The sequence below is a fragment of the Neofelis nebulosa genome, chromosome 1 (assembly GCF_028018385.1).
Source record: "Neofelis nebulosa isolate mNeoNeb1 chromosome 1, mNeoNeb1.pri, whole genome shotgun sequence".
In the NCBI taxonomy this organism is placed as follows: Eukaryota; Metazoa; Chordata; class Mammalia; order Carnivora; family Felidae; genus Neofelis; species Neofelis nebulosa.
Window position 1 is genome coordinate 13652722 of NC_080782.1, and position 20344 is coordinate 13673065.

The 20344-nt window shown below is 46.1% G+C and overlaps 1 protein-coding gene and 1 long non-coding RNA gene across 5 annotated transcripts in view; one reads left to right on the forward strand and one right to left on the reverse strand.

Moving 5' to 3' along the window:
• LOC131504110 (uncharacterized) overlaps positions 1–8802 on the forward strand; it is a 43449-nt gene extending 34647 nt beyond the window's left edge. Inside the window, exons 5-6 of the long non-coding RNA XR_009257791.1 lie at positions 5045–8106; positions 8355–8802. This is a non-coding gene — a long non-coding RNA (uncharacterized LOC131504110). The remainder of the gene's footprint in view (positions 1–5044; positions 8107–8354) is intronic.
• Positions 1–20344, reverse strand: part of MYO10 (myosin X) — a 229694-nt gene that overhangs the window by 8704 nt on the left and 200646 nt on the right. For all 4 annotated transcript variants that reach the window (XM_058716041.1, XM_058716048.1, XM_058716035.1 and 1 more), the window contains 10 exons: positions 16086–16329; positions 12503–12598; positions 9445–9538; positions 7823–7878; positions 5997–6139; positions 5568–5762; positions 4492–4649; positions 1966–2089; positions 1193–1490; positions 70–277 (listed from right to left, as the gene is read on the reverse strand). In XM_058716041.1, the coding sequence (XP_058572024.1) occupies positions 70–277; positions 1193–1490; positions 1966–2089; positions 4492–4649; positions 5568–5762; positions 5997–6139; positions 7823–7878; positions 9445–9538; positions 12503–12598; positions 16086–16329 (1616 nt within the window). The remainder of the gene's footprint in view (positions 1–69; positions 278–1192; positions 1491–1965; positions 2090–4491; positions 4650–5567; positions 5763–5996; positions 6140–7822; positions 7879–9444; positions 9539–12502; positions 12599–16085; positions 16330–20344) is intronic.

Here is a 20344-nt window from a genome sequence, read left to right on the forward strand (position 1 = left end):
ACAACTTCCCTGACGTCTGCACGGGGGCGGTCAGGGATCGGAGTCCGCCGCGGCGGGCTTCTCCCTCACCTCCCCGGCCGTGGTGTGGGAGTTGATGGTGATCTTGCAGGACCCTCCGCCGTGGCAGTGCACCGTGGACGTCATCTCCTGCCTGTGGATCAGTGCTTCGATCTCATCTCGGGAAGGCACAAACTCTCTGCATTTGGTTTTCTTGAGAGATTCATAAATGAAGAGGGAGTATTTTTCCATCTCGGTTCCTGGAAACTGCTCCCGTATCCTAGGAGACAAACACTTCCCTGTTAATGTGCTAGACTGCGGCTGGCCGCCGTCTGGGCCCTGGGCTGCTACACGAGGCGGCACGTCAGCGCAGCCGGTGGCCCCCCAGTGACGCGTGCGGCGGATGCCGGTCACTTCCCAGCTGGGGCCTCTAGTGTCCTGTGTAGGTTTTGTTTAAAAGCAAAAACAAAACAAAACAAAACAAAACAAAACAAAACAAAACAAAAACAAAAACAAAAACAAAAAACCAAAAACAAATCCCAAAGCTTTTGCTGCCAGCTCACCTCCGTGATGCTGGTGACGGTCACGTCTCAGACCATCGTATGAAAACTGTTCTTACGTAGTTTGCATCAGAGTCTGCACGGGAATGTTTCTGTTTGATCTGGACCAAAAATAGCTAAGGTTTCCCCCCTCCATGTATACAGGCAGCGGTAATTAAATGTATTTGACGTCTGGGGTGCCTGGGGGGGCTCAGGGGGCTGAGCATCCGACTTTGGCTTGGGGCGTGATCCCACAGTTCGTGAGTTCGAGCCCCACATCAGGCTCTCGGCTGTCAGTGTGGAGCCCGCCTCAGATCCTCTGTCTCCCCTCTGTCTCCGCCCCTCCCCTGTTTTTGCTCTCTCAAAAATAAATACTATAAAAAAAAAAAAATTAAACGTATTCAGCCTCTTCCACATGGGGACACTACACTGAAAGTGACCGCATCCCTGAGACAGCCTTGCGTGGCTTGAGCTGGAGAGGAGGCCTGCACAGTGTCAGCCTGCTCAAGGGGACGCACGCGTCTGGCCTAGAGGTCCCTGACCACGCCAGGTGCCTTCTGTTTCGGGCTCTCCTCATCTGAGCTCCGCCCCGCCCCTGCGGTGTGCAACCCCCCCCCCCCCCCCCCCGCCGCAACCCCCTGCCATGCACCCCCCACCTTCTCAGATGGAACCGCAGGTACTTGAGGATGCCCCGGCTCGGCAAGAATGTGCAGCTTAAGCATGTCAGGATCTGCCAGCTGCACAGGTTGCCCACGCTGCCCGGATGGGGCACCTTGTTGGTCTGTTTGATGAGCTGGCAGTACAGCTCGTCTCGCAGAGGTCGGAGGTCATGCCCGGTCTGCAGGATGCCCTGGATGATGGGAATGGGGTCGGACATGGACTCCAGTTGCTGGAGGGAATTGAAGATCTTGATGGCTTCATCCTGAAGGGTGGTGTAGCCTTTGTCTTTGAGCACTAGGAGGAGGACACACACACAAGTCACACGGAGGGTTTGGCCAAGGTATAATCTGAGCATCGCACAGGGGGAAGGAACGGGGACAGACGTCGGCTTCACGACCCAGGGCTCGCCACGTTCCCCGAACATCTGAATCAGGCGAACACAGAGGTGAGAGCGTTATGCTCTTTTGTTACGCAATTCACCTATTTCACTCTACAAGACGCTTGCTTAAAAGTTGGTCTGTTGCCAGACAGGTTCTCTATTTTTAGGATCTGGGACTAGACTTTTAATTCTCTGGCAAATTAAGGCAACCCTGAGTTCAGAGGCAGGGCTGGCATTTCCTGACTCCCTTGAAAATCGTTCTCTTAGTTCCACAGTCCTCTTCTCACCACAAACGACAGATGCTGGCTGGACAGAGAGGCAGAGTCGGTGACCGGGGAGAACAGTTACCGTACCGAGAACAGCAGGGCGCGGGCAGGGCTGGGGACTCACGATTCAGGTTGATGTCTCCGTAGGGCAGGGGCAGGAGCGGCGAGTGCAGGGGGTGGTGTGTGTGACGGAGGATGGGGTTCCGTTTGTAGATCTGCTCCACCACATCCGAGTTCAGGCAGTTCTCCTGGAAAGCAGAGGACCCGGTAAAGCCAGCCAGCCGGCTCATCCAGAACACATGTACATAAATGAACAAAATCATCTGTATTCTCCCACACGTGGACCTCTCCCAGAGTCTAAAGCGTCCGTGGGCCTCGGGACGGTGGTGAGGGTCTAGCATTAATAATTCAAGCGCGAAGATACCGGCAATCTGCGTCTGAAGGCAAATCACAAATACACGTTTTTCTCACAGCTCAGTCCATGTGTATATATTTTCCTACTTTATAAAAAAAACCCAAAAATTTCCACTGGAGATTACATATGCTTCAAAAACACTGAAGTTCTCTTGCTATTTAGCCACCAATCATGTAGCCAAACCATGTATTTTTATCCATAATTCTTTTAAAAAGAACTGGGTGGCTCAGTTGGGTTAAGCGTCTGACTTCAGCTCAGGTCATGACCTCACCGTTTGTGAGTTCGAGCCCCGCGTCGGGCTCTGTGCTGACAGCTCGGAGCCTGGACCCTGTTTCGGATTCTGTGTCTCCCTCTCTGCCCCTCCCCTACTCACACTCTGTCTCTATCTCTCTCAAAAATAAATAAACATTAAAAAAATTTTAAAAAAATACATTGTTTTCGTTCTTTAAATGATCTTCTGTATCTCTCTACACATAAAAGTTACACGTTAGGATGTTATTAGTGAGACCGTTCAACATGCCTGCCGTCTCTTTCTTGAAATTTAAGAGATCTCATAGCAATTCATCATGCACTTATGCTCCTAAAATGTTAATGGGGGATTCAAAAAAGGCAAAGTTCCTTTTAGAACATTAAATAAACAGAAAAGTTGGAGAGGCAGTGAATCATTCTAGTGTGGTAATTTCCACTATGAAACTTTTTTAGTTAACACCCAGTTAAGAGCCAGAAAAAAAGAAAAAAAACAAACTATTTCAAAAATTTTGTATGGACTTAATTAGGGCAACTAATTTTTAAAAAAAAACATTGCTTCATATTTGGAAAATTCAATTACTCTTTTAATGACAGATGTCAAATTAGAGAAGATAAGAATACAGCTGACATAGCTTTGAAGAGAAAGTTCAGCTGATGTGTTTTTTTCACTCCTTTCTCAAAAGGAAGCTTTAAAAACAGTTTTTTAAATGCAAAAAAGGAAGTTACTAGTATTTAGCACCCTGGGTTCCATGGAAAGCTTTACAGAGACTTGGAGAATAATTAGCTTGGTGGAATTGAGCTCCAAATACCCAGAAAACGCACCACTTTGGAATCAAGAGGCAGATTTGCGTTCGGTGGGAAATTATACACTACTGCATTATTAGACCCTCTTCCGCCTCTGCAAAGGCAGAGCTTGCCTCCTGGATCTGCTTAATTTTCCTTGATGTAGATCAGTAAATACCTATCTTGCTATCATTCTCAAATCTTTTCTGTCACTGCTCCAGCTCTTCACTTTGTATTGGGAATCTATCCGAATGGGTAATTTGGAGGAACAGCAGTAAAAATAATCCCCTTGACCCGGTTCTGCACTGGGGACTGACCAGCTACATGAACAACGCAATCAGACTCTTCTGTGTCTGTTTCCATTCCTGAAAAATGAGTGGAGTACCCCTTATGAATAATGCTGTCATTTCATTATTCACTCAATGTATACTCAACTGAGCAATTAATCTTTATAAAAAGGAAATGAAAATTTAACCAGGTTAGGGGCACCTGGGTGGCTCAGTCGGTTAAATTTCGGACTCTTGGTCTCGGCTCAGGTCATGATCTCATGGTCGTGAGATGGGAGACCCGAGTCAGGCTGACTCCAAGCTGGGCACGGAGACTGCTTGAGATTCTCTTTCTCCCCCTCTGCCCCTACCTTGCTCATGCACTCTCTTTCGCAAACAAACAAAAAGAAGGTCAGTGTAGGTCCAGAGATTGGGACGCTTCCTGTGGAGTTTGGGGGTGCCTACTAAAGGTTCCAAGTTTTCTAGACCAATCCTGGCTATTTGTGTACCCACTTGTGTGGTCCACTAACTGTATTGTAAGGATAGGATTATCGCGTTACTCCTAGAAGGTCCCCAACCCAGGGCTGAAGGGCAACTTGTGGCACACGTCACCTCCACGCAGATCACAGCACGTCCCCGTCACAGGGAGTTCTGCACCCCAGACCACAGACCATCATTCCTCTGTCTACACAACACAAGCCCACATTTGCCTCAGCGGCAACATGACACCTCTCTGGAGACAAAGTATTTTTAGCGTAAGCTTTCGGCTCAGTTCTCAAATTCAGATTTCTAAAAGCAGTGACGTTCCAACAGAAAACCAACCAAAAGTTAGTTTTTGATTACAGAATAAAAACGGAGCTTGACCAACGTCTTGACGTTCCAAGGGTGAGAACCAGTGAAGCTACCTCCCGTGAGCCCCCCCGTCTTGAATCCTTACCTTGATGTCTTGAATCAGCTGCTGGGTGGGAGTGTCGATCGGGGCCTTGGCGTCTGTCACATTTTGAATGGCGCTGGACCACCTGGTGGCCTCGTTGAGCAGCTTGGTGTAGAGACGGTAGCAGTGCTTGCGGCCGTACACGGTGACATTCCAGTAGCCTGTGACAGAGCACACACACCACGGGCGTCAGCCTCCGCAGGGATGGTCTGGCACCGGAGTCCCAGAAAGCCAGAAACTCAGCCCTGTTGTCAGAGCCGGTGTCCTCTCCGCCTGAGCCCCTTTAATTAGCTAATTCAACAAATCCTCTCCCGATTCCTACACGCGCCTTGTCCTGTGCGAGGCACCCGCATGTCCAAACGAGGAGCATACAGCTGCGAGAGGAAGACCCGTAAAGTAAGAAACCCAGGAGTAAATACATAAAAGGGTCACGTTTGCTCTGGAAGAAAAACAGGCATAAACTGGAAGTTCCCTTCCCGGCTCTGGACGAGAGTGAAAACGCTTCCCTCCCTTCCTGCTGTTCCTTCTCCCCTCCTGGTTCTTCTCCTTTCCTTAGGCTCTCCCTTGAGAAGAAAACACTTCTGCTAAGCAAACAGTCTGTGTGTCCAGAAACAAGCTGTCGCAGGGGACAGAGGAGCTATGTTTTCAAAAGCGCAAAATCTCAACTAGCAACAAAACCCAAACAATGTAGAAATATCTTCGTAATAGTGACAAGGGGAAAAAAAAAAAAAAAAAAAAAAAACTAAGCTAACATCAGTGCTCTCTGTTCTACTAGGTGAAGCTCACGGACAGTCAGGATTGATCTTTCTTAGGCTGCGTTAGGGCTCTCACAGCACAAAGACGAAAACGCGGCATACAGAAATCAAGCTCCATACAGGAGAATCCCTGTTTATATGTGACTGTCCTCAGAAGAACATTTCTGCAACTCAGTTAAGCGGGACCTCTTCACCACGGTTTCAATACTAAGCGTGCATACAGCTAACCAAACTCCTCCCTCTGGTCCGAGCAAACCCAGGCCTCCTCGGGCTCCAGGTGCGAGCTTTCGGGCCCGGCTCGTCACAGGCACACGGCACCGTTACCTGTGTCTTTGAAGATCTTCTCGTCCGGAGGCACCACCGAGCACAGGCTATTGAGGACCAACGTGCCCAATTTCAGAGCATTCTTCTCTGAGCTCTTGTAGTAATCCAAGGAATTGTGGGTAAGCACAAACCACCGTTTTTTTAGTTTTAATGAAGACATCTTTGGACTGTTCTTTACTTCTTTGTGCAGCCACCCTGGAAAGGAAGATCGGAGTGTAAATTAAAAACTAGGAAGACAAACACCAAACATCAGGTAATAATTTGCAGGATGCTTCCTAATGGGTCATATTTCTATATATTTGCTAGAAAGGGCCATGACCCTTTCTTGTGTTTTTGCTGTCTGTCTGCTTGTTGGTTTGTTAAGCAAGCTCAAGAGTCAAAATTACTCAGGAAAGCTGCTCAAAGGGGCAAGGCCGTGGTGGCAGTCACCTCTCACGATGAATTCCTGGCCCTCCACTCTTGTGTCCCCCTTGGACCTCTGCAGCAGCGTTATCCAATGATGCATCTCCTCCGGTGTATCAGCGTTGCAGTGCAGCACCCGGTTGGCCGTGATGATCACAAACGAATTGGGTCTGGGCGACAGGGCAAGAAGGAAGCCAAGACTTAGCTCTCTACTGTCCGCATCACCTGCTCGAACCAAGACCAGCCGCCTCTTTCCTGGCTTACGGTCAGCGGGACGAAAAGCGCGGTGCTATTTGTGGTTTGTGCTAAGGCAAATCTTGCTCATTTCTGCAGGATTTATTTTATGCATCATTAACCTTTAAACTTGGAGCAACACATTCAGGAGGCCCTGGAAGGGGAAAGATTCCTTCATGCAAAACTTTCCAAATGAAACTTGGTTCCGGGAAGGCTAAAATAAGGTGACGGTGGGGGAAATTTTTTTTTTTCTGATGCCTCTCCAAAGTAAATTTCTCTCTGCCTCTGGGTACTGCCTTGGATAATATTTCTGTGGGTCGGTAATGATACGTCAGACACCAGTAATAAAAGCAGATCAGTAAATAGGTGTAAATGGAACATCTTATACACTTGATTATGCTTGCTACAAAAAGCCACCTGGGTCCATGTTTTCAAAGCAATCTAACAAAGGCTTATTTCCCAGTCAGGGATAACATAATAATGGAAATTTACTTTCTCCTTCACCTCTTTTTGTCTGGCAATGCCCTGAGTCTCTCCTAGGCCCTAGCTCATACTCATGCCTATATTGAACCACTTAAGCTGGTGGCTGTGAATTTCTTGCAGGCTTTCAAATGCTCGCGGCAATTAAGCGCTGCAAAAGTTCAAGAAAAAGCAAGATTAATGGGACTGTAGTAGACAGGGAAAGACAGGTGCTCTTTAAAAGACACTTCTCTTGTTGGGAAGGAGGTGGGCACTTGAGGAAGAGAGAAGGATGTGAGTAGGAATGGAAAGTTCTAAGCATGGACCCTCACATGCCCAGCCTGCTGGAGCGAAAGGGTTTAGGAGACAGATGTCGATAGGGTAGGAACTTGGCCGTCAGAATAAAATCTGGGCTGAATATGGACAAAACACACGTGTTAATTAAAGGTTCTGAAGACTCTAGATAATTCTACCTAGTAGGCACTATTTTTGTTGTCAGTTGGAATACGTTTCTATCCACTTTCTAAAGCTACCTTACTGAAGGCAGAAGCCAATTTTGATTCCTAATGCAGAATTCAAAGAGCAGCAAAGAAACACAGAGAAGACAAAGGTCAACGGTACAGACTCCTGAGGGCACCCATGAAGATGGTTTGCCTTCAAAAAAACAAAACCAACACATGCTATTTTAAGGGCACAAATAAGGTTGAGATGTCAAGGGAAGAATGTGGTTTAATTTATTAACACTCCACATACACGTTACAACAAGATCCTTTTTAAATTCCTTATTAAGTTTAGGAAGGGGAACAGCACCCTTCCCTGTGCTGGAATACTATTTTCCGAAATAGGCATTTTCTTCCTCTTTGCATCCTGGGTTTACCCCTGTACCCAAAGGAAGACTGTGCCTCTTGTGTGTATGTTTTTAACTGACTGTCTAAATTAGGTTTCCACGGTCTCTCCCAGCAGCCCAAAGATACCCAGAGAGGACGACTTCTGGGTGATATAAAACCGGGCACAAAGAAAGAAGACTGGAATTGCCCAGGTGACCACAGGCAGCCTGAGATCATTTCACAGCTCAGAAAGGAAGGGACCTAGAAGCAGAGAGAGCTGTGGGAGCACACAGGTTACTCATCCCTTTCGCCAAGAGTCACATCTGAACTTACCTCTCGGGGCTGTCGGAGGCGCACACGGAGTCTATCATCCCCACGTCCAAAGTGCCCTGGAAAGGAGCAAAAGCAGAGGGAACAGAACCATTGAAATACAGCACACATCATCATAATATCCTTAGATCATGAAGCTCGAAGTAGGCAAACAGACAAAAAAAAAAGCTCCCTCCTTTTGTGTTAAATGCAAAATAATCGTTATCTAAGAAAGATCCCACCTTCAGTTGGTGAGTACAGCCTCTAGACAGGGGAGACAGTTCACTCATGAAAAAAAATATACGTAAGTTAATCTCCCCGTCTTGTTTTTATTTTTTAAAAAAAAATTTTTTTTTTCAACGTTTTTTATTTATTTTTGGGACAGAGAGAGACAGAGCATGAACGGGGGAGGGGCAGAGAGAGAGGGAGACACAGAATCGGAAACAGGCTCCAGGCTCCGAGCCATCAGCCCAGAGCCTGACGCGGGGCTCGAACTCACAGACCGCGAGATCGTGACTTGGCTGAAGTCGGACGCTTAACCGACTGCGCCACCCAGGCGCCCCGCCCCGTCTTGTTTTTAAAATACGTTCAGGGAAAAGTGTTTACAAACTTCTTTCAATAGTACAAATTTTTCTGATTTACACTATGATCTATCGCTAAATTTTACACGTACTCTAACAAACTTTTTTAATTTTTTTAAATGTTTATTTATTTTTGACAGAGAGAGAGAGAGAGAGAGAGAGAGAGAGAGAGAGAGAGAGAGAGAGAGAGGCAGAGACAGAGCATAAGTGGGGGAGGGGCAGAGAGAGAGGGAGACACAGAATCCGAAGCAGAGCCTGGCGGGACTTGAACTCACAGACTAAGAGATCATGACCTGAGCCGAAGTTGGATGCTCAACCGACTGAGCCAGCCGGGTGCCCCAGAAACTTTTTTTAAATAGAACCTTCTTTCCCCCTTTAAAAAAAATGTTTATTTTGAGCACTGGGTGTTGTATGGAAACCAATTTGACAATAAATTTCATATATTGAAAAAAAATGTTTATTTGGGTGGGGGGAAGGGGGAGAAAGAGAGAGTTCGTGTGAACAGGGGAGGGGCAGAGAGAGAGGAAGAGAGAGAATCCCAAGCAAGCTCCATGCTGTCAGCACAGAGCCTGATGTGGGGCTCCCTCTCGTGAACAGTAAGATCATGACCTGGGCCAAATTGAAGAGCGGGTCCCTCAACTGAGGAAGCCACCCAGATGCCCCTTACTCCGCTGAGAAACTCTGATGTTAAGTAGTTCTTATGAGAAAATAAAACTTGATTTCTAAAATATGATTTTATGGTTCTGTGTATGTATCTAGGATAGAACGAAGACTGAAAACACATAATTTAAAATTCACGAAGTCCTTTGAAGGAAAGTGTAATAAATATGCTTCCATGATGTCAGAAGACTTGGGATTTGTTGTCGTTCTTTTAATGGCTTAAAGTGGGAGAACTGCAATCTATTACTACTGATAATCTTCTTTAACTGATTCTATTTTTCTGCATGACTTCTAAATAAAATATTACTGGTTTTCTCTTTAATTATTACACTTCATACTGCCTAGAAACTCCCAAGCCCCCTGCCTCCCTCGGACGTTTCCCGCCACTCCAAAATGCTCACGCACCACGGCGTTTTGTGGGTTCGCCTGCTCATCGTGCATCTCCCGGATCTCCTGGTCCGTGGACGCGTGGACCTGACTCAGCACGCTGAACCACTGGCTGTGGGAAGGAGAGAGTGACCGTCAAGGAGGGGCCAGCTGTCGCATCTGCAACACAGTGAATGATGCCCTTCCCCACGATCTCTGCGAAAATGACATGTCCTCTGAGCACCTTTGCTTCTCGTCTGCCTCCTCTTCAGGGGTTAAATGTGGGTTTCATGCTACCAACGGGCAAGGGGGGAAGAAACAGCCAAACTGCCTTTGGGTATCACCTGTGGCAACGTGAGATCGATGAGAGACCCTCTCCTCCTCCAGCTCCCCCAGACCTTTAGACATTTAATGACGATGACAATGAAATCCTCAGTTCTACCCAAAACATTTATAATCAAGGATCTTTACTGAAGATATTATTTCTAACCTAGGGAATATTCAAGGGCCTTTTCATTTGTTGAAAGTAAATTCCAAGGTAAGAAGGCCACTGGTGTCTATTTTCCCTCCTCACTCCCAGGATGGGGTTTTCCAACCACCTGATGGGATTTTCTACCAAAGTATGAACAAAACCATAGAAAAGCAGGAAACAGAACACAACTGTTTGAAGTAGAAAGTGATTTTGACTGGAGAATTCTTCCATCTTCTCTTCAAATGAGTTTTCTCACTTTCAGACTCATTAGAATCAGGCAATAAAGGAAAACATGTCAACCTCAGAAAAGTCAAGCTGAACAGAAGTCATGATGTAACTACAAACACAATACGTGCTTGAGGAAAATGACCGTGAATATTCATTCATCTATCTGTCCATCCATCCAACATTTATGAAGCAACTATAAAATGTGAGAGGTACCAAATGTGAGATGCTAGGACATCCTTCTCCTGCAGGGCCTCATTAAGACATATATACACACTCCTACCAAGTAAGGCAGAGGACCAAGTGCTTGGTATACAATGGGATATTTAAGCAAAAAAAAAAATTATACCTATATAGAAAGTTAAGTCACATAAAGTACTTATAGTAAAGCACTAAAACCTATCCCCTGTTAATTTTGAAGGAGAAAAATGTGGCCAAGAGTTTCTTTTCTTTTAAATTTTTTTTTAATGTTTATTTATTTTTGAGAGAGAGTGCACAAGCAGGGAAGGGGCAGAAAGAGAGGGAGACACAGAACCGGACGCAGGCTCCAGGCTCTGAGCTGTCAGCACAGAAGCCGACGCGGGGCCCGAACCCATGGGTTGCGAGATCATGACCCGAGCCAAAGTCGAACGCTTAACCAATGGAGCCACTCAGGTGCCCCAGTGACCAAGAGTTTCAAAACAGCATATACAGACTCTTAGGAAACAACCAAGGGAAATATTTAATATAAATTTGCTTCATCAGTTCTGGTGAACTCAAAGGCAAGACTTAAGACTTCACTTATTGCTTTATGAAGCTCAACAATTTCCCAGATCAGACGCTAAAAAACACATACATTCCGGATGTAGGCCACATGGGATCTCACCCACTCACACACACACACACACACACACACACACACACACACACACAGAAAATAAAATTTGCTATGCTTTCGATCTGTTCAGGTGATACTCTTAAATTTACAAATTTCTCCTCATGAATCAAGTTTATTTAACTCAATCCGAAAAGGAATTTTTAAAAACCACATTCTGCTGGTCAGGGGAACAAGTCCTCAGTTAACAGATCCCCAGTGTTAAATTTCGCAGGCTCGTTTCGGCACAAAGCAGAGAGGACGGCTGCCAAACGCGGGGCCTGTAATTCAGCTGAGAACTGTGGGCCTTCCTGGGACTGCAAACGACCACAAGTGGTCTCTAGGAGTCCCAGATGGAACGAGGGGGCTGTAATTCCAGGTTTGCTTGGTTTTTCCAGTTTGTGTCATAATTTATGGATCCAAGCAGGGTTTTTAGTGTGTTCCCATGGGAAGGATTATTTTCTTTGCCCTTGCTGTGACTACCATGGCGTTGTATCAACTCAAACATTCAAAGGGCAAGGGGTAGCGAAAGGCAAGGAGAATTCATTAGACGATCCTAATGGTTTCTGAGGTGAAAAGTAAAGAACATAGGCGGAGGGTCCTCTCTGGCATTGCTCAGAGGAGCCAACAGATCCCTCCAACGTAACCTTGTGGCTCACAAAACACAAGGGGACAGACAGACGTCTGACCCTATCTCATCCACCGTGTGACCCTGTGATGCATCGTGCTGGGAGCACACAGCCCTTCTCCTTGACTTTTTCCACGTCTCTCCAGCACTAGGATGGAAACCTGAGGCCCAGAAAAGTTAGACCGCTTGACCCAGCCAACGGACGCCACACTGTCCTTGGAACTCAAACATTCAAGCTCCTTAAGAAACATAATGCCTCTGTTCAGTAGAATGAACTTCTGTTACTTCACAGATTATACTGCCCTTTCTCTTACCTGAGTCTCCTACTCCGCAAAATGTGTTTAAGGGTAACGATGTGTAATAATACACGTGAAGCATGTCACCACATTGCCTGAAATATAGTAATTCTAAGTGTTGACTATCTCTTCTACCCTATTGAATTTTTCAACGTGAAGACCTTCAACACTCTCTCAATGCCACAGTGCTATCAATTATTGAAACGCCCAGTGGTGAGAGCGCCTGCCTTCTCACTCCTTAGGCAAACACAAGCTGTTCCCTTTCGAAGCTCAGAAGCTTCCAAAGGGTGGGCTTTCGCCTCTGTGTAGGTGCACGGTTGACACACGCTGCCGGGGACAATAAAAGCCTGAGCCAAGATACCAAGGGCCCTAGTGGCATTCGAAGCTGGAAATCCTCGACTGTGTGTGGTAACTTGGACACCTTAGCCCGGTGAAAGATACCCCAGGGGACAAGAACGTCAATCTCATGACGCGGTTCTTCAACCATCCTAACAGACAAGCCCAACTCGAAAATCCACTAAAAATCTTTTCAGAGCCGGCAGGGTAAACACTGAACTGTGTGGCGCCCAGGCCTGGAGGGGAGTAAAGATGTAGTTCACATGCGGTCAGCAGCAGTGTCTCACCTGGCATCTTCGGGGGATTCCGCAATCAGGTGGAAGGTCCTATCGGCCATGATGATGTCAATCCCGTTCTCTTTGCTGGTGTTATCTATGATCTCTCTGCAAAGTAACCCAAGCATCAGATGCAAATCAGGGCTACGGGATCCTTAAGAGGAAGCGAGTAAAGCAATTTCACCAAACAGATGGCGGAGTTGGAAACTGTAACCGAAAAATCAAACGCCTACTTCAGCCCGACCTTGTGGCCTCTGGGGGAGGGCCGGGGATCCTCTCTGCTCCTGAGAGAGGAAGGCTGAGGCCGGGGCCAGGGCTAGGTGCCTGCTGGACACTTCCAGGGAGGAGTCTGTCTCCTCACTCTGGCCTGCCCAAGATGCGTCCCTGCCGAGACCCTAGAAGGCTTGGGGCAGGAGTCCCCTTCTTGGCCCGCACCTTCCCTTGGCCCCTCTCACTGCTCTACAAGGGAAGGACCCCCGACGAGGGGACTAGTCTTGAGCTCCTTCCTAATTAATTCCTCATGGCTTCCTGCTGCGGTTTAAGGCCTTGGCCAACACGTGTGACCTGGTAAGGGCACATTATTTCCATCGGGGGCTCAGAGGATTTGGGTGTTTCTGGATCCCCGTGCCATCCCGATCTCATCCCAACATGCCCTGCACAACATGAGAGGTTTGAAATCGATGGAGCAGGTTAACAAGATCAGGATGAAATACAAGCAGGTGTTGAGATGGGACCAGAGATGGTAAAATATTTGATGAAGAAGGGTCCTGGGGGTAAAGCCAGCTTGCTTTGCCAACCCAAGTAGCACCACCCTTCACAGTAAAACACGGATTCCACATCTACAAAACTCAACAGGCTTGCCACTTAGAAAAAATAAATACCTTACAGCTGGAATCACACAAGATAAAATATTTTTAAAAGTCAAGATAGCGAGAATTCCTGCCCTTGCTGAGCAGGAGGCGAGAGGTGATACGTGGGCAGCCACCAGCCAAGCGTCTGGTTAGAGAGGCCTCTCAAGCAGGGCTCCAGGGAAGTGTCCAGACCGTGTCATACTGGACCAGCCACTTTGCCTCTCGGGAACTCAGCAATCCTGTATGTAAAATGAGAGGGGACACGGATCTAGTCGTAAGGCTGTGCGTCTGAACCACAGTGGCCTATCCGAATCCTGGGAAACTTTCCGAAAACCCAGGTGGGTGCTCTCTGGCGGGGGCAGGGGGAGGGCAGGGACCCACACTCGTAAAAAGCTTCCCCGGAGATGAGTGAGTGATGATATTGTCAGGGTCACAGTACACATCATCTGGAAACTCCGTAGGATAAATGTGGTGGCATCATCAGTGACAGCGAGTGAGCGAAGAAAACGATGGAGGGGAATGTTGTATAAACTGCCAAAGACTTGAGAGATGGGTCAATTCGTTAAAAATTACAGACCTTGTTTGAATTCTGATTTGAAGAAATAAACCAGCCCGAACCGACGAGAGCACTATCGCCTCCATTTACAAGACAACTGGATAAATTTGAACAATGACTGGAGTTTGGATGATTAGAGAGTTATTTTTTAACTGTTACAGTGTGATTCTGCATTGAGAGTCTTAACCTTTAAGTGTCTACTGAACTATTTAGAGATAAAATTACGTGATGTATGCTTTACAGAACAGCTCCTAAGGGAAGGAGTGCAGGGTGGGGTTATGAGTGCAACACTTCGGCCCTGGGGCGGGGGAGGGAGGGTCTCTGCTGAAAGCTGGGGAATGACCACAGGCACTTCATTATATTCTCCCACCTACTCCTGCATAGGATTGAAATCTTTAATAAAATGAAACATTTTAATTAATCTCAACAAAAAATCTTAATGTGGCAAAAAGAATTTAATGTCCTTCCTCTACAGAATAGGACAGAAATGACCACATGATAGCTAACATCTCCTTAACTCTGGAATTCTCACAAAGCACCTGGAAACGGGGCTTTATCAAGCAGCACAGAGTCAGGTGCATGAGGAATACACATCAATTTCCACCACTGAAATTCTCTCTCTGCCCTCCTCCTCTGAGCCTCCTGGCGTTCGTGGGTGAGCCTTCTGTGGGGTGAATCAGGAGGAAGAACAAATACACAGAGCTGAGAGGCAGAGGCACAGAGCTGTGTCGTGCTATGAACATTTCTTGTAGGGTTTAGACTCCCGATCGTACACACTCACTCTTGTTCTGGAGCCTGGGCTCCTAACAAACCCCATGGGGGAAGCCTGGAAAGTCTAATACTCTGCTGTCTGCACTTCATTGTTTGCCCTTAAAATTAAATGCACAAAACGCTTTCCCTGTTTAACCTCCCACTTTTCAATAAAAAAAGTTCAAGAGTTGCCAGTGCTGGTTAGAAACAAAATGCTAATTTCAGGTCTCGTGATTTCAGGAGTTAATCTCATCTCTCGAAGCTTATTTTACTTATTTTCTAAATATGTATCAAGCTACCCAGTTGCCGCTAAGTCCAACTTCCTGAATTTTTAACTAAATAATAGTCCACTAGTCCAGTGATTTGGTTCTATACAGGGCGGGGGGTGGGGGCAGAAAAAGGGGGTTTGTTGGATTCAAAGCCTAGCTCTGTTCCTGTCATTGCTGGGAATGAAGATGGCTGGTATATCCCACGTTAGTAAAAGACAAAAAAATTCATTCCAAAAAACACCTCTATGAGTGAAAGGTAATCAAAAAGAGAAGAGAGGAGAGGAGAGGAGAGTAAAGGGAAGAGAAGAGGGGAGAGGGGAAGGAAGGAAGGAAGGAAGGAAGGAAGGAAGGAAGGAAGGAAGGAAGGAAGGAAGGAAGGAAGGAAGGAAGGAAGGAAGGAAGGAAGAAAGAAAGAAAGAAAGAAAGAAAGAAAGAAAGAAAGAAAGAAAGAAAGAAAGAAAGAAAGAAAGAAAGGAAGAAAGAAAGAAGGTAGTGAAAAGGTACAATCTCCCGGGTACAAAATAAGTCCTGGGGATGTCACATACGGCTTGGTGACTAGTTGATAATACTGTGTCACATATATGAAAGTTGTTGAGTAGATCTTAAAAGTACCCAACAGCAGAAAACAAAATTTATAACTATGGACGGTGACGGTGATGGATGGTTTAGTCTCACCGTGGTAATTGTTTTGCAATAGACACGTGGAGTCGCTATGGTGTACGTCTGAAACTAACGTAGGTCAATGATACCTCTAAAAATAAAGCACAAAACCCAAACACTCCAGATTGGCAGTCTGTCTCCAATTTAGCAATCCGCTTATATAAAAGGACTAGAAGTGGTCTGTGGACCAATAAAAAGACTCTTAACCCGTTGTTCAAGATTCCCAGGCTTCCTGCATACGACCAATCACATTTCCGACAGCCAGTTGCAGGGCCGGCTGGCATCTTATAAACGACAGCCGGATGTCTGAACGTGCCCACAGAAAGCGAACTGTTCACGAAGTCGCTTCCCTGGTTTCCTAACAATCCGGTCCACTGAAGTGAATGACTGGGGTGCACTCAACCCCTACTCCAGCCCGCGGACCGGTGGCTGTGGAGGAAGCGGCACCCACAGTCCAGCAGCCCCAGAGCGCCACCCACTGGGGCCACCTGCACAGCCCATCGACATACTTGGCCGTGCGGACTTCCAAGGTGCCCTTGAGCTTCTCCTCACTGTCGTTTTCAAAGTACATCAGCTTGGACTGGCGGAGGACAAACCAGCGCTTCTTCCAGTTCCTCCTGGACAGCGTCGAGGAGCCGCCGCCTTTTTTGTGGAGCCAGCCTTGCTTGAGGGCCTCCTGCTTAGAGCGGAACCACAGGAAGGTTTCGTCCTTGAGCACGCACCAGCGACGTTTCCAGGAGTTCATTAAGCCACCTGCGGCCCCCAGATTGGGTGGGGAGGGGTGCAAGAAAAGTCGATCAAATGGGATGACAAGTTCAGCAGGTTTCGAGGTTCTGCCTCCCCTTCTCCTCACCCCGCTGACCCACCCCCGGACGCCCCTCAACGAAGCCTCGGTGCTGCTGGCTTGTGTTCAGGAGGCGGAGGGAGAGATGTTACACTAGCTTGGTTGGATCACACGGGAACGCTGTCCCTTCCTTATGTCCGGAGCACTTCCTACTCAGCTGGGAAGTGAGGGGCTATCAGAAACGCAAACGACGAGCTGACACTCTAACCCCCAGCACGAGTCAAGGGCCACGGTGCGAGAAGCATTTCTGTATGTATGGATCGTGCGGACCTCAAATGCCCCAGAAAGGAGAAATTAATTTAAAATGATGTCAAAGAGGGGCGCCTGGGTGGCTCAGTCGGTTAAGAGTCAGGCGAAGCTGACTTTGGCTCAGGTCATGATCTCGTGGTTCATGAGATCAGCCCTGTGTCAGGCCCTGTACTGACAGCTCGGAGCCTGAAGCCTGCTTTGGATTCTGGGTCTCTGTCTCTCTTTGCCCCTCCCCCACTCACACTCCATCTCTCTCACTTACTGAAAAATAAACCTTAAACATTTTTTTTTAAAGGAAAAAAGCAAAAACATGAGAACTTTGCTGTAACTTATTTACTAGAAATATTTTTGGTTAAGAGAAGGCAGACAGAATAAATTTATCTTTCACAAGATAAAAAGTATTTCTAAAGGGCGTCTGGGCTGGCTCACTCGGTGAGGCATGCGACTCCTGATCTGAGTTCGAGCCCCCACACTGGCTGTAGCGATCACTTAAAAATAAAATCTTAAAAAAAAGTTCCAATCTTTTTTCTAGCAGAATAATTTTATCTCAGTATTCCAGATTTCCCGGGTTGCCTGAGCAGCTCCAGTGGGTGGGGCGGCTGACTCTCGGTTTAGGCTCAGGTCACGATCTTCTGGTTTGTGGGCTGGAGTCAGGCTTTGTGTAGAGCCTGCTTGGGATTCCCTCTCTCCGCCCCTCCCTTCTCATGCTATCAAAATAGACCTCAGTAGGGGCGCCTGGGTGGCGCAGTCAGTTAAGCGTCCGACTTCAGCCAGGTCACGATCTCGCGGTCCGTGAGTTCGAGCCCCGCGTCGGGCTCTGGGCTGATGGCTCAGAGCCTGGAGCCTGTTTCCGATTCTGTGTCTCCCTCTCTCTCTGCCCCTCCCCCGTTCATGCTCTGTCTCTCTCTGTCCCAAAAATAAATAAAAAACGTTGAAAAATTTAAAAAAAAAAATAGACCTCAGTATCCTAGATTTCCCAAGGACACTCAGAGATGACATCTTAACCACCATTAATCAAAAATCTCTTAACAAATCCACCATCTACTTCATTAATGTATTATAAAGTGACAGGTTTTTTATTTTTATTTTTTTGACCAGCCAGTAATAAAAACAAGGCACCCCTGAACACGGATACTGAAAGAAGAAATAAAGAAAATGCTTTCTTTTACAAATCGCACATAACTTGAAAACAGACCTTCTCAGATTAATTTCTTCAACGATTTGCTTCAATGACTACAGACCTAAACCTCACCCTGGAACAAATGAAGCCAGGACGACACTGGTCCGCACTTGGTGTGCAAAGGGACCTGTTTTTGTCGCACACACCGACGCCTTCTTAAACCTAAAGCATTTCGTGCTCACCTAGCTGTGAAGTCTGTGACCACACCCTGCTCCAGAGCGGTTTCCTTCACAAACTACGAACTCGCAAAGGGCTACCGGAATTAGACTTTTGCTTTCTGACTTGTGGCTTTAATCTGGGTTTCTCAAAACAAGCCCGGAGGAAACTGTAGGACAGAGTTCTTCTATTATCTTACTGTCTGTGAGCGATAAAGGCGGAAAACACTGTATGATGACAGACGGGCTGCGACTTACTGTGATAAGCACGGAGTAACGTACAGAACTGCTGGGGAATCATCTTGTCGTGCGCCAGAAACCAAGATTACATTGTATGTTAATCACACTAAAGTTAAAAAAATGTTCTTAAATGATAAAGGTTGTTCAGTCATTATTATTTCCTCTGCTGCTCCTATGTTCTGAACGGGCCCCACTCCAACTCTGGGTGCTCTCTCCATACTTCATCATGGAGAGAATATGATCAATGCTATTCATCTCCTAACTGCAAACGCCTTTAGCAGACTACCGGGCTGGTGAAAACTCACGGATGCTCATGAAATATAGTCTGACGGTCAGATTTTCTTTATAATTGGTTTCTCTGAAACTTTTGGTCGCAAATTTGTAAGCGCCTTATTAAAGATTAAAGGATGATGTATCAAAGATTAAAAGGTGATGCATTTACTGGAGAGGATGTGGAGAGACGGGAACCCTCTTGCACTGTTGGCGGGAATGCAAATTGGTGCAGCCGCTCTGGAAAGCAGTGTGGAGGTTCCTCAGAAAATTAAAAATAGACCTACCCTATGACCCAGCAATAGCACTGCTAGGAATTTATCCAAGGGATACAGGAGTACTGATGCATAGGGGCACATGTACCCCAATGTTTATAGCAGCACTCTCAACAATAGCCAGATTATGGAAAGAGCCTAAATGTCCATCAACTGATGAATGGATAAAGAAATTGTGGTTTATATACACAATGGAATACTACGTGGCAATGAGAAAAAATGAAATATGGCCTTTTGTAGCAATGTGGATGGAACTGGAGAGTGTGATGCTAAGTGAAATAAGCCATACAGAGAAAGACAGATACCATATGGTTTCACTCTTATGTGGATCCTGAGAAACGTAACAGAAACCCATGGGGGAGGGGAAGGGGAAAAAAAAAAAAAAAAAAGAGGTTAGAGTGGGAGAGAGCCAAAGCATAAGAGACTGTTAAAAACTGAGAACAAACTGAGGGTTGATGGGGGGTGGGAGGGAGGGCAGGGTGGGTGATGGGTATTGAGGAGGGCACCTTTTGGGATGAGCACTGGGTGTTGTATGGAAACCAATTTGACAGTAAATTTCATATATTAAAAAATAAAAAAAATAAAAAAAAAAAGAAACCAATTTGACAATAAATTTCATATTAAAAAAAAGAAAAAAAAAAAAAAAGGTGATGCATTTAGGGGCGCCTGGGTGGCTCAGTCGGTTGAGTGTCCGACTTCGGCTCAGGTCATGGTCTCACAGTTCTTGAGTTCGAGCCTCGCGTTGGGCTCTGTGCTGACAGCTCGGAGCCTGGAGCCTGCTTCGGATTCTGTGTCTCCCTCTCTCTCTGCCCCTCCCTTACTAGTTTTCTGTCTCTGTCTCTCTCTCAAAAATAAATAAAAACATTAAAAAAAATTTTTTTAAAGGTGATTCATTTATATAATTTGTTTTATTAAGAGGAGTTTGCCAAAAATTTACTTGCTTACCTTCTTGAGCTTTTAATGCTTTAATCTTTTTAAAAAAATGTTTATTTTCGAGAAAGAGAGAGAGAGAGAGAGAGAGAGAGAGAGAAAACGAACACAAGTGAGGGGCAGAGAGAGAGAGAGAGACAACAGAATCTGAAGCAAGTTCTAGGCTCTGAGCTGTCAGCACAGAGCCTGATATGGGACTCAAACCCATGAACTGTTGAGATCATGACCTGAGCTGAAGTTGGATGCTCAACCGACTGAGCCACCCAGGCACCCCTCATTGTTTAATCTTACAATTTTGATGCTTTGAATATAGCTTTACTTTTCCCTAATCTCATTTGCTTTAATCAGACAATTATGCAATAAGCCAATGTCATATATTTTAAGTAAGAGTGACTTATAGGGAATTTTTAAACCTCATTTAGGGAACTAGATTAATTAGGGGCAGGGGAAATATATTAACAATAAAAAGCTTGTATTTATTCTGAGAAATGTATGACAAAATCTTTTTTTTTCCTTATACAAGAAAATCTCAGAATGCTGATTCGATACTTATTAGATTAGGTTCTGATTTGCGGTTAATTTTTTTCTTTCATTGATTATTCCAATGAACACTTGATTGCCTGGT